This window comes from Marmota monax, unplaced genomic scaffold, assembly GCF_021218885.2.
Source record: "Marmota monax isolate L192 unplaced genomic scaffold, Marmota_monax_Labrador192_F-V1.1 WCK01_AAM20220418_F8-fsc00018, whole genome shotgun sequence".
NCBI classification, from domain to species: Eukaryota; Metazoa; Chordata; class Mammalia; order Rodentia; family Sciuridae; genus Marmota; species Marmota monax.
Window position 1 is genome coordinate 10,808,659 of NW_026692201.1, and position 15,936 is coordinate 10,824,594.

The following is a 15,936-nucleotide window of genomic DNA, read 5'->3' on the forward strand; positions in this document are numbered from 1 at the left end:
ATATTCATCATGGAACTAGAAAAAAGCAATCATGAAATTCATCTGGAAAAAGAAGAGACCCAGAATAGCCAAAGCAATCCTTAGCAAGAAGAGTGAAACAGGAGGCATCACAATACCAGACCTTAAACTATACAATAGAACCATAGTAACAAAAATGGCATGGCATTGACACCAAAACAGACTCATAGACCAATGGTACAGAATAGAAGACACAAAGACAAACCCATATAAATACAGTAATCTAATACTAGACAAAGGCACCAAAAACATATATTGGAGAAAAGATAGCTTCTTCAACAAATGGTACTCGGAAGACTGGAAATCCATATGTACCAAAATAAAATTAAACCCTTATCTCTCACCCTGCATGAAACTCAAAGTGGATCAAAGACTTAGGCACTAGAACAGAAGAAAAAGTAGGCCCATATGGGCTTAGGAACTGAATTTCCTTAACAAGACTCCTAAAACTCAAAAAGTAAACTCTAGAATGGCATTATTTCAAATTTTCATTTTCATAAGGACTGGCAGTGATCTGAGGCCATCTGGTTAAACCTGCTACCAGGAAGATCTACAGGTGCAAGATCTATCAATCAAAAGCACCTAGCATGGCTCTGTATCCTGCACCTGGACCAATAGATATCATACTATGATGCTCCACTGTAAAATATTAGACCAAAGAACAAACTAGAAGTCATTTTAGTTTGTTTGGAAGAGTTAAGGGTGGAGGCATGCACAAGAAAATGGCACAGAACAGAGTCCATGTAGGCCAATGTTCAGTGTCTGAAAGAGCTCATCCAAGTTCATCCTATTCTCCAGGAAGCTCTTAACCCCAAGCATAGATACAATTCTGCTGAAGAACTCAAATTGGCCACTCAGCTGGCAGGACCAGTAATACAGATATGGAGAATCTACAAGAAGGAGAAAGTCAGAGTTGTTGCAAACCACCATCTCAAGGAGAACTTCCAGGCATTTGGAAGTCTTTGCATAGCCCAAGCCAATGCCAGGATGTCCATCTTCATGGAAAAAAGGGTCAAGGAACTGCAGAATGGAATGTTGGAAAATAAAAATAATGTACTCTTTGAGACATTTAATAAATCAGAAGTAAAGCTGGAAAAATATAAGCATATTAACTCACTTGCTTTATTCATTTATCCAATAAATACTTACTAAACATCTGTCAAATTCCAAATACTCTCCTAGGTACTAAGGATAAACTACACAGTAAAACACATGCTCTTTGGAATTCACAGCAAAACTTTGCTATAAGAATTTGCTGTAATTGATTCCAGAGATACATTGTCATATGTTCCTTTCATCCTATGAGAAATTTTCTTCATCTCTAAATTAGTAGATTGTAAAAGCATTAAGGTCAAATAGGAAAAGTATTACAATTTGACATGTTTGTTTCTAGTTATTTCACTGTAATGTATGTATGTACACCCACATGTATATATTGCCTCTGATATGCATATATATAATATGTAAAGGCTAGGACGGCTATATGACCATCAGAATTATATATAAGCAGTATGGTAAGAGAATATCAGGCAGAACTAGACTACATTTAAAAGAATATTTAAAAAATTATTTTAGTTGTATGTAGATGGACACAATAACTTTATTCTAAGTGTTTATTTTTTATGTGGTACTGAGGATCGAATCCAGGGCCTCACATGTGCTAGGCAAGCTTGACCTCTGAGCTATAACCCCAGCCCAGAAAGAATTTTTTTTTTTTTTTTTTGTGGTGCAGGGATTAAACCTGGAGCCTTGTGCATTGCATGTGAGGCAAGCACTTTATAAACTGAGCTATAGCCACAGCCCCTAAGAGAATATTTTATGTGAAATAACTTATATTTAAATCTATAAAAGAGTTAAAAGATTTTATATGTGTCCGTATTAAGCAAGTGTATACAACTTCTCTAGTTTGCATTCTCTACCTTATATCTCATTTGAAGTTTAAATATAATCCCTTATTAGTTCATTTGAGCATTATATGAAGAATTATAAATAATGGAGAATTTTGTGAGTTTTATAGCACATATTTAAGATATTTGTTGTTTTATTAATATCTCCTTGGAAATATCAAGTAGTTTATGTTTATTCTCTCTCTCTCTCTATATATATATATATGTTTGTGTATATGTGTTTTTATGTATATTTGTAAGTGTATATGGTGCTGGGTTTTAAGGGTATAACTTGACAGGTCATTCTTGTGGAGCAGTTCATAGTCTAGTAGTGCAGTCGTATATATTGGGTATATTGCTTTATCACAAACAAGATCATGCTTGGTATTAAGATAATATTAGCAAAGTATTAGGGAAACAGATTACATTTGCTTATTTGAAATTTCTTCCATGAAACATTCTTTTGTATATAAACCATAGATTTGAATAAGTTTATATTTAGGCATTTAGATTTTTAAAGCTTTTTTCTATAAGCTTTCAATTTTGATCTTTACCTCAGTATATAAATTACAGATATTAATAACCAATAATTTCTAATTATTTATTTAAGTAAATATAATTTCCAAGACAATGAAAGCATATGTAAAAATAATTTTTAATTTTTAGTTTTCTTGAAGAGTTTTCTTGGTATCTTCAGTATTAGTATGAATAGCATTGCTAAGAAAAATTGTATGATTAATTTACTTTTTTAGGTTTGAAAAATGTGTGAGTGCCAAAGAAGCCTTGGAGACTGATCTCTATAAACGGTTTATTCTGGTGTTGAATGAGAAGAAATCGAAGATCAGAAGCTTACATAATTTATTAAAAGAAGTTCAAGAATTGGAAAAGAATGCTGAAGATGAAAGGTATAGCATTTCTGCTTTTGGATGGTAGACAAGTAAATTTAAGTAGTACTTTTACACTAATGACGTTTTGGAAATGTAAGATCATTTGATAATCTGGGTTTGAACTGCTAGGGCAAAGATGTTGGCTTAGAGAATTCGTAACATGATTCTTCTGTGCCTACCTTCTGTCTTACCTATACTTAACTTATAAAACTGGCATAAGTCTTAATGTTATTTATTTAATTTAATTTATTTGTTTAATATTTTTTATTTCTTAGACATCATTAAGGAAGAATTTAAAAATCTTTTCATCTCCTTCAAGGACTCCAGAATTTGATGTACATTTGTAATTTTTCTTTTATTAAATTTTTTTTTGGTACTGTGGATTGAACCCAAGATCACTCAACCAATGAACCCATCCTCAGCCTTTTTGTATTTTATATTTTTGAGACAGGGTCTGGCTAAGTTGTTTAGGGTCTCACTAAGTTGCTGAAGCTAGACATGAATTTGGGATCCTCCTGCCTCAGCCTCCCAAGCAGCTGGGATTATAGGCGGGTACCACCATGCCTTGTTAATGTACATTTGTAATCTTGAGGTCTAATCATTGGTTAACTCTAGAATCAAATGTTTAATTTATGTTATCTGATTAGAGTGTGATTCTCTGTCATCATTCTGTCAAGTTTTCTCTGTGAGTGAATGTATACTTGATTTCCTAAGGAGAAAAAATCAGATGGTTAGTATGACAAATGGTTAGTATGGCTTTGAACAATTTTTTTTAAACATTAGAAGATATACATTATCTATTTCCCTGAACTGGAAACAAAGCATAGTTATACCAATGACATGTTATAATAAAGATAACTTTTGATGTCAACTGATCCTAATTCTGATACTGATCTTACAATAATATCTATTGTGTATTATATTGGCATATCATTTAATCTCTCTTTGCTTCACTTTTGGGACAATCTAAGGATGAAGAACTGGTTTAGGTTATTAGAATGCTAAATACATTGTGACCCACAGAAATTATCTTATAGAATAGTATTTTGATAGAATGATAATAAGTGATAAGATACTAATTTATGAATTAATTATAGTGAACATTAAATAATATTCAGATTGTTAACTAAAAGAACCTATTATTAAATAAGTTATTATATAGTCTTTGAATTGATTTCATCTAAATCATATGTGCATATTTTTTCAGTCTTATTAAAGAATCTTTTTCCAGAAATATTTTCTAAAATTACTAAACTGGCAAATTTGATACCTAGATGGTTGAATCAGCTACTTAATGCTTGCTTCTTTGTTTCTAGGGAAAACAAAGAAATAACTGCTGACCAAGGTGCAATCTATGATGAAAGCACTGATGAGGAAAGTGAACACATGTCTGAGTCCTCTGTATTGGCTCAAGGTAAGAGCAATAGTTTATTTCCTTTGTTAAATATCTCACCAAGGCTTATTACTCTAGTGAAAAGTATTATAAAAAATTTTCCACCAAAATTCTCTACAGTTTTTATATACTACTCCAAATACTTAATGTTAAAAATTAGCATTTATTATAAAATACTGCAGTTCATTATCAAGGAGGCAAAATGAACATACATACACCCACACACCAAGGTTAAACCGGGTTAAATGGATGCATAGGCAGTAAGGAAGATGTACCTTCATGCTAAATATCACCAGCTCAGAGCTGGTTGCCCTCAGCATTTGAGGTCTTATCTGGCAAAGGCTATGGATAGGGCAGGGTGATTCTGAATGTTCTAGATTATCCTAAGGTTGTGGCATTCTGTCATTCTTCAGAAAAAGGTTTGCTATGATATAAAAGGTATAGAGGACAAAGAAAGGAAAATGTCAGTTCAGTGTGAAATACTTGAATCTACCTTACTTAGTCCTGTAGATCAAGTACACAGTAGGTGTTTAAATCCATGGATTACTTTCCTAGATTCTGTAAATTTCCAAGGGGCAGTGGAAATCCGAGCCCCTGAATTCATTTAATACTTAGAAGCTTTTGACCTAAACCTAATGTTATAAAAAACAAATGTTTGATTCATTCATTTAGGAAATACTTTTGAGTGCCTCTTATGCATCAGGAGCTTTTCTGGGCAATAGACAGCAAAACACAAAATTCTGTGCCAGTGTGGAATTTAAATTCTAGTCAGAGAAACAGATAATAATAAGATGAGTAACCTAAATATAAAGTATAAGCTATGTTAAGTGAAAGAGAAAAATAAAACAAGGAAGGATGATAGAAATGCCAGGATTGGGAGTAGATAAAGAAATTATGATTTTAGCCAGGGAATTAGGAAGGCCTGAGGGATAAAGTGCCAAGTCTCTCTAGGGGAAGAGCATGCTGGACAGAAAAACCACTTATGTACAGAGGCCTTGATGTCTTTAAGTCACAACATGGGAGGTTAGTAAGAGTTGAAAAATGAGGATTGGGAATTGGGAGAGGAGTTCAGAGAGATAATGGGCCGCATTTTATGTAGGGTGTTGTATGCCATTTTAAAGACTTCAGCTTTTATCTTACATAAATTAGAAACTATTGGAGCATTTTAAACAGTCAAGTGGCATAATTAGACTTACATTTTAACAGGATTAGTCTGGCTATTATATTGGTAACAGACTATAGGATGGCAAGTGAAGAAGAAGTTATAACAGGAAGCTAGTTCAACAATTGGGTGAAGAATGAGCGATAGTGAATATAATGAGCAATGAGTAGACTGCAGATAACATTTACAAGAAGCACGATTTGCTGAAGTAGTTATGGCAAAAGGAGAGTGAGTAAGAAGACTAAAATAGAAAGGGGGCAGCCAGGAAATTACAGGCAACTCTGTAGATATCCTATCCTGGAAGTGAAATTCATAAAGGAAGTATTTGAAGTGATAAATGTGAAACAGCTGAGTTGAATGCTGCTACAAACGGGGGGGAAAGATGAGAACTGAGGGCTTATTGACAGGTTCAACAATGTAAACTTTATTAGACCTTAGTATAATATTTTCAGTGGGAGGTTGGAAGAGAAGAGCAAATAGGATATTCAAAGGGAGGAGAGAATTGGGGATGAGACCACATAAATATAGGCAACACTTTAGCAAGTTTCACAAAGAAAAGAAATGCAGAGTTGAGGGGAAACTAGGTGAAGAGGTTGTGTTTTTTGTTTTTTTTTTTTTAAGATGGAAGAAAGAATGTATACTGATAGGAGAAAGGGAAACAAACATCAACTCATAGACAGAAAGAAGAGCTGAGATACTGTCTTTAAGTAGATATGACAGGATCCAATGTACAACTAGTGGATTAGTTTAGCTAGGAGCTTGGGCACTTCTCATAGTGACAGTAGAGAATATAAAATTAATGGACACTGAGGAAGGTAACTAATGGAAGTCATGGAAACTTTCTGAGGTTTAGACTAGTTGATTGATTAATCTGACTCTAGACAAATTAGATTTGAATCACACAATCACATGTTTACACTTGGGAATTAAATTTCTTCTCATTTGGAGGCAATGCTTTTTTTCATTTTGCCCCATTTAAAATGAAATCATGTAATCTCACAATGCTCACAAAGAAAATCCAGACTCTCTTATTTAAACTTGGAGAATTTTTATTAAATATAATTACATTTGATATTGCTCTTATTCAGTGTATTCCACCAACATTTAAAGTAGATCAAAATTATTGTTGAATTGGAAATTTGTGGTTAGATATGGGTATATGAGAATGAGGTCTTTTATTAAGTAAAATTTTAAGCTATAATTGTACTATTTTAAATTTGGCAAAATTTCTCTCTTCGTTTATTCTGTATTTTTCCTATGTTTTAGGTATCATTATTTCTTTAATTCATTTTTAGATTACTTCATATCAGATATATAAGTCTTTGGTTCTGTTTTTTTGTTTTTGCTTTTACCTTTTTTGGGTACTTTTTTGACGTTAGAGGGTTAAAGCATTTTTATTACAAGTTTTATCTATTACATCTGCATAAGTAAAAAAAATCAGGAAGTTGATATTCATTAAGATGAAAAATAAATAGGTCTGAAATGTTTGATAATTAAGAACCAGAGTCCATAGAGCTGACAAAGAGCATTATGTATGTTAAATAACGAGATGGGCCTCCTTGTGATTTATCAGCTTCTACAATTAATTCTTTCATTAAAACAAAGTATATTTTTAGTCCATTATATATTAACTTTTTGAGCACAGCTTTCTCTTTGTGGTATTTTCTATAGTATTACTATGTAAGTATAATACTATATGTACTACATAGTAATACTACATAATATGGTATCTATGTGAGAGCAGTGAGTGTTTTTTTTCTAAACTTATTTTACCATCTTTCATAATAAATTGCTTTTTCTTTGAAAATAAGCAAAATTGTGGGTGTATTTTAGATATTGCTGTTTCGTTTGTGTTTTGCCTATAGTCAAAGCAAGAGGAAGAGAGATTAATAGGGAATAATATATTACTGCCTTTTAGAAAGTCATTTGTTCAAGTGGCTGAATGTGTTATTTTGTAGCAATTTTATTATGTAAATGGTTTTCATCATTAATTATTAAAATTTCATAGTCCCGTGGGTTGTTCACATTATTTAGTAGCCCCATTCCTAGACAATAAAAAAAATAGGTTTAGTGAGATCAAGCTCATTAAGTGCTTCTGTCATATTCATTCAAGGAGAAGATTTGTTTACTTTTATGAATAAAACCGGAAGTAGGGTAGTGATACAGTAGTTTTGAAAGAAATTGATAGCTAACATTTCTGTGAACAAAAAATCAATTTTCTTGCTTTTATTTTGTTTTATTTTTCATATTCCTAGGATTGCTGGGGAGGTAACTAATGATAAATAGTCCAATCTAATGAACTACATCTGCTCTTGTATACTACACAATATACCATGAAAATTCTCAAAAACACTGAGCAGTTTTAGCAGTTTATTGGCTGAAAGTAGATCCCCATAGTATTCTGAGATTTGAATGTTAGAGGTAATACCACCCCATACTACATCTTACATTTTTGTATAGCAAGATTTACTTTCTTTGGGATGGCATTCTGGTTCAGTGGTGGAGTCCTTGCCTAGCATGTGTGAGGAACTGGGTTTGAATCTCAGCACCGTGTATAAATAAATAAACAAACAAATAAATACATAATTGTTCATCAGCAACTAAAAGAGAATTTTAAAAAAAGACTTACTTCTTTATGTCTTGATTTCCAGAATGTTCAGATAGTTTGAAAGGTTATTACTGACTTTATTTCTTATACCATGATTACATCCTAATGCCATAGAGTTCATAAGTTTCATTTTGTTTCTGATTATGCTTAAAATATATAAAATAGCTGCTGTGATTTATTTTATAGCTCAACACCTGGATTACAAAATGGGTTATTTTCACCCCCATTACTTGATACTAACTCCTATGGCTGTTAAGAATTTTCTGGATTGTTTATATTCCCATGACTCCAATGCAGAATTGGTATTTGTCAATAGAAAACTGTCAGGTTATTAGATATTTTGTGAAACATCCTTCTCTACAGGAAATTAGTCGTTTGGATCCAAATTAAAGAAACATCCTAATTTAACTTGATCACTAACAGAATGTCACAAAAATATAAAAGATGTAAGTGTCATTAGTATAGTAGGACAACAAAACTCACAGCACCTTACCTAACTGGCCTTTCATTTGCCTCAACAGAATCAGATAAAACCTAAAAATAATTTATCATTGTGTAGTTTTTTTAATAATTAATTTTTTATACAAATGCAGCACAACTTTTTATTTCTCTAGTTGTACATGATGTAGAGTCACACCATTTGTGCAATCATACTTGTACCTAGAGGTTATAATGTCCATCTCATTTTACTGTCTCTCTCCCCTCTGCTCAATCTAAAGATCCTGCATTCTTTCCTTGCCCTGCATTATGTAGTTTTAAAATATTGTTTCAGAACGACTTTGATTGCATGTGAAAACAATTTTTAAATATGTATAAATATTCTAAGAATTAGCAACTTTTTTTTAAAGAATTTTTTTTCACAATACCTGTATTCTATTTATTTATTTTTATATGGTGCTGAGGATCTAACCCAGGGCCTTATACATGGTATGCAAGTACTCTACCACTAAGCTACAGCTCCAGCCCAGAATTAGCAACTTTTACAAAATACTTCCTAATCTTAACATAATTAGAGAAGTATGTAAATATTTAGTGGAAAAATTGGGTTTATTTCATAGGGATAGTGTCTCTCATGTAAAGTATTTTGAAGTTTTGCTTAATTCTCCTAATTAACTATCACAAGAGGAATTATTTTAATGACTCATTAATTATTTTATTAAATGATCAATGCTTTCAAATTATAATTCTGTTAATAGAAATTGACATATTTGTTATAATTAGAGAATAATTGAATCAGCATTACTGAAAGTACAGATAAGAAAATAGTTTTCTAGAATGTTAGAAAGATATTTCTTTAGTTTCATATTAAAGGTAAACCACCATTAAAAAATAAACTTTACTTCTGCTTTTCTGCATAACTATTAGCCCGAGATTTAGTACATCAGTTTAATTTATCCTCTTTCTCAACTAACAGGAAGGTCCCTGTATAACTGCTATCAGTCATTTGGGCTTCTACTTACTTGGTGGGCTTCCTGAAAGGAAATGTGGTTATAGAATAGCCTTTTTGAAAATAAATGAATGGCTATGTCAAACAGTTGATGAATACTGATATAGTTGCTTTTAAAAATAGAACAGAATCCAAAATTTCTAAGTATCAAAGGGCTCCTTGCTTCAAACAGTGAATGTGTACTCACAGAGGGGATAACAACATGTACTGCCAAAGAGATTACGCAGAAATTTAACTTTAGAATCACAGATTTTGCTCTTAATCTTCATCCAGCTTATTTATCATAAACACAATTATTTGTAAGTTCTGAATAAAAGTCTTAATTTCTGAATAAACAATTTGAATTTTCTAGCAATAGTAGGTTTTTACATGTAAGCATTATTGCTAGGAATGACATTATATGCTTCATCTGAATTTGTATGCTTATATGCTTCTAAATATTTTATAGTTCTAGATTCTTTAGTTCAAATCCACCATTTTCCCAAATAGGAATAGAGACCTAGAAAGATTGGGTATCTTACTCTTGGTCGCACAGGTAATGAGAAAAAGAAAATCTTTGCCTTTTAAAACAATATGTTATACATTTGCTCTTGTACTTTTGAGATGTTATAAAAACCCTTGGAAATTTCCTAATATTGAAGAAGTTGCCATTGACATATGAGAATCATGAAAATATTTTTTCTTTGGAGAAGAAAGATCTTATGTATGTATAATTGCTCCAGAAACTTAGTCTACATCATCAGATTACATTTATAAGACTCTAATACATATAACTTGTAGACAGAATTATAGAATACATAAATTACTATTGGAGTCTTTCCTCTATATGTTAATTGCTTCATACTCTTCCTGTTTACTTGAGAAATTTCAAAGTCCCAAAGGCTAGCAGAGAATTATGGTGCACACTTGTAATACCAACAATTGGGGAGGCTGAGGCAGGAGGATCATGAGTTCAAAGTCAACCTCAGCAATTTAGCTGGGCCCTGAGCAAATTAGTGAAACCCTGTCTCAAAATAAAATATAAAAAAGGCTGGGGATGTGGCTCAGTGGTTAAGTGCCCCTGGGTTCAATCCCTGGTACCAAAAAAAATAAAATAAAAATAAAATAAAAGTGTCAAAATGTTGTCCACTATGATAATTTCCCAATATCGTGTTGTTAAAATGTACCTTTGATATGACCTCCCAAGCACTTATTTTTATATCTTTATATATCCTTAGGCAAAAAGGAAGGAAGGAAGGAAGGAAGGAAGGAAGGAAGTGAGGGAGGAAGGGAGGAAGGGAGAAAGAAAGAAATCTGTTTAAAATACTTGTCTTTGACTAGTGATGAGTGAAAAGGTTAGCAAATTCTTTCCCCAGAAAACAACTATGAATCTAAGATTGACCCCCACCCCCAAAAAATAAATACATAAATTTTAAAACTTTGACAAAAGACAAATAGCAATAAGAGAATTGTTTATGCTGAAATTTGGGTAAGGAATGGTTGTCTGTGGCCTAGGATTGCACGTTTGCCGCCTGAACTCTTTCCTTATCTTCATCAGTATGGAATTTTTGTCAGGATCTGGCAGGTCATGAGGACTGTACTGTGCCAAAAGAGGCTTGCTGTATTTGCAGCACAGAGTGATATTCACACCTGGTAGCATTTACAGTGGAGGTAATGATCTTGGCAGCAATGGATAAATGGGTTTGGCCAATAGATCCACTAGCTTGAGGTTATACTTATGTTTGAAGCAAACATATTCCTTCCTGAGACTGTGCATGTACATTTGCAATGAAGACTGAAGGAGGCACAAGCTATTTATACATTTCTGATATACCCTAATGCTATACACATGTATGTAGAAGAATGGAAATGTTGCACTTGAACTTTAAATTGATACCCCAGCCCCATAGAAGAAAAAGGAAAGAAACCTTATTGGTTTGAAGCATTTGAGTACAAACACCACTGTCAATTAAAGGCTGATCACTAAGTGATCCAGACACAAAGGCAACCAATTTTATTCCAAGGATAAATTTTTTAAAGAACATAAATAACCTAAAATGTGCAGAGACATTAATGGCTGATCCCTATAATAGAAATTGATTTCATGCATTTACCCAAGGCAAATTATTAAACAATCAAGAAAAATGATAGCAAACTTCAGAAAGAAAATAATATATTTAAATAATAATATATTATGTCATAATATATTATTTAAATTCTCTAGCTTTTAAAAAAATATTTATTTTTAAATTATAGGTGGACACTATCTTTATTTTATATTTATGTGATGCTGAGGATCAAATCCAGTGCCACACATGCTAGGCAAGACTATACCTCTGAGCCACAACCCCAGCTCAAATTCTCTAGCTTTTGACAAAACTAAACCTGCATTGAAAGTGTTTCCTGTATTCATGAAAAAGAAAGTAGTCAATAGAAACTATTTCACACTATCCCCAGTGTTACATTTCATAAACAAAGACTTCAAAGCACAATTATAAATATTCAGATAACTCAAGGAAAACACATTTAACTAACAAATGATGATTCTCTATAAGGAGATTAAAAATTAGTATTAAAAGAGCAAAAATAAAATCTGGAGTTTGAGTATAATTATAAAACAGCAGATCAGCTTTACAACAGATTTAATATGGCAGATGAAAAAAAATTCAGTGCACTTGAAGATAGAACTGTTTGCTCTTTTTCTTCATGTATTATACATTCGATTGATCTAAGTGAATAAATCATCAGAACTGTAGGTAAATATTAGGTGTACCTATATATGTGTAATACAAATTCAAGAAGGAAGAAAAATCTAGGCAGAATACTTCAAACTAGCTGATATCAGTATTACAGAACCTAAGAAATATCCTCACATATTATCAGTGAATAACTAACTGCTTCATCCTTGGCTCAGTGGTCCGTTATATGCCTTTGCCAGCAGACAAGTGGACACATAGTTGCAAAAGGATGCAGCAAACAAGGAAGCCCTGCAGCAGAAGCAGTGATTGTCACTGTTCCTTTTTCCCTCCCTTTTCTATTGCTTACTCTATAACCTATGTCCCCCCAATACTTGAGATGTTTTTTTTTTTTTTAAGTGATGGCTTTTTTTAAGGGATTTAGTGGATGAGAAGAATAATAGCAAAGAACAGCTATCCTTTGTTGAGAAGGGACAGATAGATAGGTTGGGGAACTGCAAAGCCTTCCCTGTCCCCAGCACATCTTTCTCACTTCTTCCCGGAATATAGTGGGAGAGTTTTCTAAGTCTCATCAGGGCAGTATGTGATTCATTTTGGGGATGGAAGGGATCTTTCCCGTATTGGGAATAAAATTTATGATGCAAAATTTTAAAAAAGGATAACGTTAATCTGAAATAGATTGATAAATACAGATATCAAATTAGTAGATTAAAATATTGCCACAAAGAAGACACAAGACCCAGATTTTTTTCATTCTATAAACATTAAGTATTTATAGAATAAATTATACCATTCCCTGATAGTCTCTTTCAGAAGACACAGGAGTTACCACATCCATGTTATTTTATGAGACTAATATTGTCAAAGCCAGATGAGACATAAGCAGATAACAAAACTATTTATTAATGTCCATCATGAACATAAATATAATAATTCTAAACAAAATATTAACAAAGTGAAGCAAGCAACATATAAAAACGGTATCATGACCGATTGAGATTCATCTTTCTAATGAAAAGATAGTTTTCATCTGAAAAGTAATGTCTTTCACCTTATTAATGGAATAATGCATGAAATCCACATAATCCTTTGAATAGACCCTGAAAGACCACTTGACAAAATGCAATACCCATTGATGACACTTACCAAACTAGGAATACAAGGAAATCTATGCAACAACCCACAACTAATATCATCTTAAGTAAACATCTAATTTGATGTTTATCATAAAATTATACTTAATTGCAAATCATACCTAATGGTGAAATACTGAAATTAATTTCCATCAATATCAGAAAAATACAAGAGTGTCTGCTATTATAATCTCTATTCAACCTTTTACTGAAAGTTGTAGCCAGGACAGAGAGGTAAGAGAATAAATAAAAGACATTCAGATTGGAGAAGAAATAGAATTCTCTGCCTCTGTCTTTTTTATTTTTGCAGATAATATAGCCTGCTAAGAAATTTACTAAAGAACTATTAAAGCTAATAAATTTATTAAGCAAGAATATAGTTTACAGGACTAGTACAAAAGTCAATTGTATTTCTATACAGTTGCAGTAAAAAAATCTAAAAATAAAATTAAGAAAATAATTGCCTTAATGGAAACATCAAAAAGAATACAATATCTATGATTAAGCTCTCAAAAGGGACAATGGAGTTTAAGCTGAAAGTGAACTATTTATCAAGGTAGCAAACACATTTGTTGGTTATCTCTAACAACATCTGAAGGGTCTCATTTTTGTACATTTGGCAGAAGAGAGCCTTTCGGGAGGCTAATATGTCAGTATGCTTATTTTTGTTTAAGAAAGGAAAACTACATTTATTGTACATTAAAACATGTTTGAATAAAATTTTCTGAAGAATTAAAAAAAATAATACAATACCTAGGAATAAATTTAACAAATTCAAGAGCTGTATATTGAAAACTAAAAAAAAAAAAAATGTTGACAGAAAATGGAAGGAGACCCTCATGGTTATACAAAATTACATACAAGAGGAAGTGAGGGGAAAGGGAAAAATAATACAAGGGGGAGAAATGAATGACAGTAGAGGGGGTAGAGAGAGAAGAGGGGAAGGGAGGGGAGGGGAGGGGAGGGGGGATAGTAGAGGATAGGAAAGGCAGCAGAACACAACAGACACTAGTATGGCAATATGTAAATCAATGGATGTATAACTGATGTAATTCTGCAATCTGTATATGGGGTAAAAATGGGAGTTCATAATCCACTTGAATCAAAGTGTAAAATATGATATATCAAGAAATTTGTAATGTTTTGAACAACCAACAATAAAAAATAAAAAAAAAGATTAAAATAAATGGGAAAACATCTTGTGTTCATAGATAGGTAAACTCAGTATTATTTAGTTAAATACTCTCCAATTAATATGCAGTTTCAATATAATTCCTGACAAACCCTCCACCCCTTTTTGGGCAGAAATTGGCACACTCATGTAGAAATTCATATAGAATTTCAATGAACCACGATAGTCAAAACATTCTCAAAGGCAAGGACAAAGAGGAATTCTTCCTATTTCAAAAGTTACTACAGAAAAATCAAAACAGTGGGATTCTAGCATAAAGATTGTCATTATGTAAATTAAATGGACCTAAGAGTCTAGAAACAAATGTTTATCATTACAGTCAACTGATCCTCAGCAAAATTGCCAAGACAATTTAGTAAGGAAAGGATAGTCTTTTGAACAAAACAGTGCTTGGACATTTGAGTATCTACTTGAAAAGAAATCAAATGAGATCTTTAATTAAGATGAAATATAAAAATTAACTTAAATCACAGACATAAATGTTGTAACTGAAACTATGAAAGAAAACAGAAAATCTTTGTGAACTTAGTTTAAGTAACAAGTTCTTATATATAACATAAAAGGCCCACTATATTAAAAAATATGATAGATTAGATTTAATCAAGTAAAATAAAACTTTTATACTTCAAAAGGTACTGTTAAACTGGGTATGGTGACACATTTCCAACTCAGGAGGATCACAAGTTCTAGACCAGCCTCCACAAGTAAGGGAGCCCGTCAGCAATTTTGCAAGACCCTATCACAAAATAAAAAATAAGAAGGACTGGGGATGTAGCTCAGTGGTGAGGCACCCTTGGGTTCAGTCTCTAGTACCAAAACACCACACACATACAAATCAAAAAATACATGGGCTGGGGATGTGGCTCAAGCGGTAACGTGCTCATCTGACATGTGTGGTGCGCTGGGTTCAATCCTCAGCACCACATAAAATAAAGATGTTGTGTTCACCAAAAACTGAAAAATAAATATTAAAAAAAATCTCTCTCTCTCTCTCTCTCCCTCCCTCCCTCCCTCCCTCTCTCTCCCTCCCTCCCTCTCTCTCTCTCCCTCCCTCCCTCCCTCTCTCTCTCCCTCCCTCCCTCCCTCTCTCTCTCCCTCTCTCTCTCTCCTCTCTTTCTCTCTTAAAAAAATACAAAGGCACTGTTAAGAATGTGAAAATATGCCACAAATCAGGAGAAAATAATTGCAAACCTTATCTGATAAGGGAATTCTTTACAGAATATATAAAGAACACTTACATAGTAAGAAAATAAGCAACCCAGTTAAAACAATGGGTCAACGACTTGAAAAAGCATTTCATTGAAGAAGATACAAAAATGACTAAAAAACAAATGAAAAGATGCACGTCTTCATTAGTCATGCAAATAACAACTAAAATAAGATACTACTACATAGCCAAGAAAACGAGTATGATTTTAAAAACAGATAGTACTGGTGAGACTGTAAAATGGTACATCCAATTAAGACAGTTAGCAGTTTTCCAAAAATAAAATATATGATACTATATGATCTGTTTGACATCTAAGTATTTACTC

General features: G+C 32.6%; 1 protein-coding gene across 4 annotated transcripts in view; it reads left to right on the plus strand.

Annotated features, from left to right (window-relative positions):
• The window catches only part of Xrcc4 (X-ray repair cross complementing 4), a 248,567-nt gene that overhangs the window by 100,261 nt on the left and 132,370 nt on the right, over positions 1-15,936 (plus strand). For all 4 annotated transcript variants that reach the window (XM_046428150.2, XM_046428143.2, XM_046428166.2 and 1 more), the window contains 2 exons: positions 2,657-2,809; positions 4,108-4,205. In XM_046428150.2, coding sequence (XP_046284106.1) covers positions 2,657-2,809; positions 4,108-4,205 — 251 coding nt within the window. The remainder of the gene's footprint in view (positions 1-2,656; positions 2,810-4,107; positions 4,206-15,936) is intronic.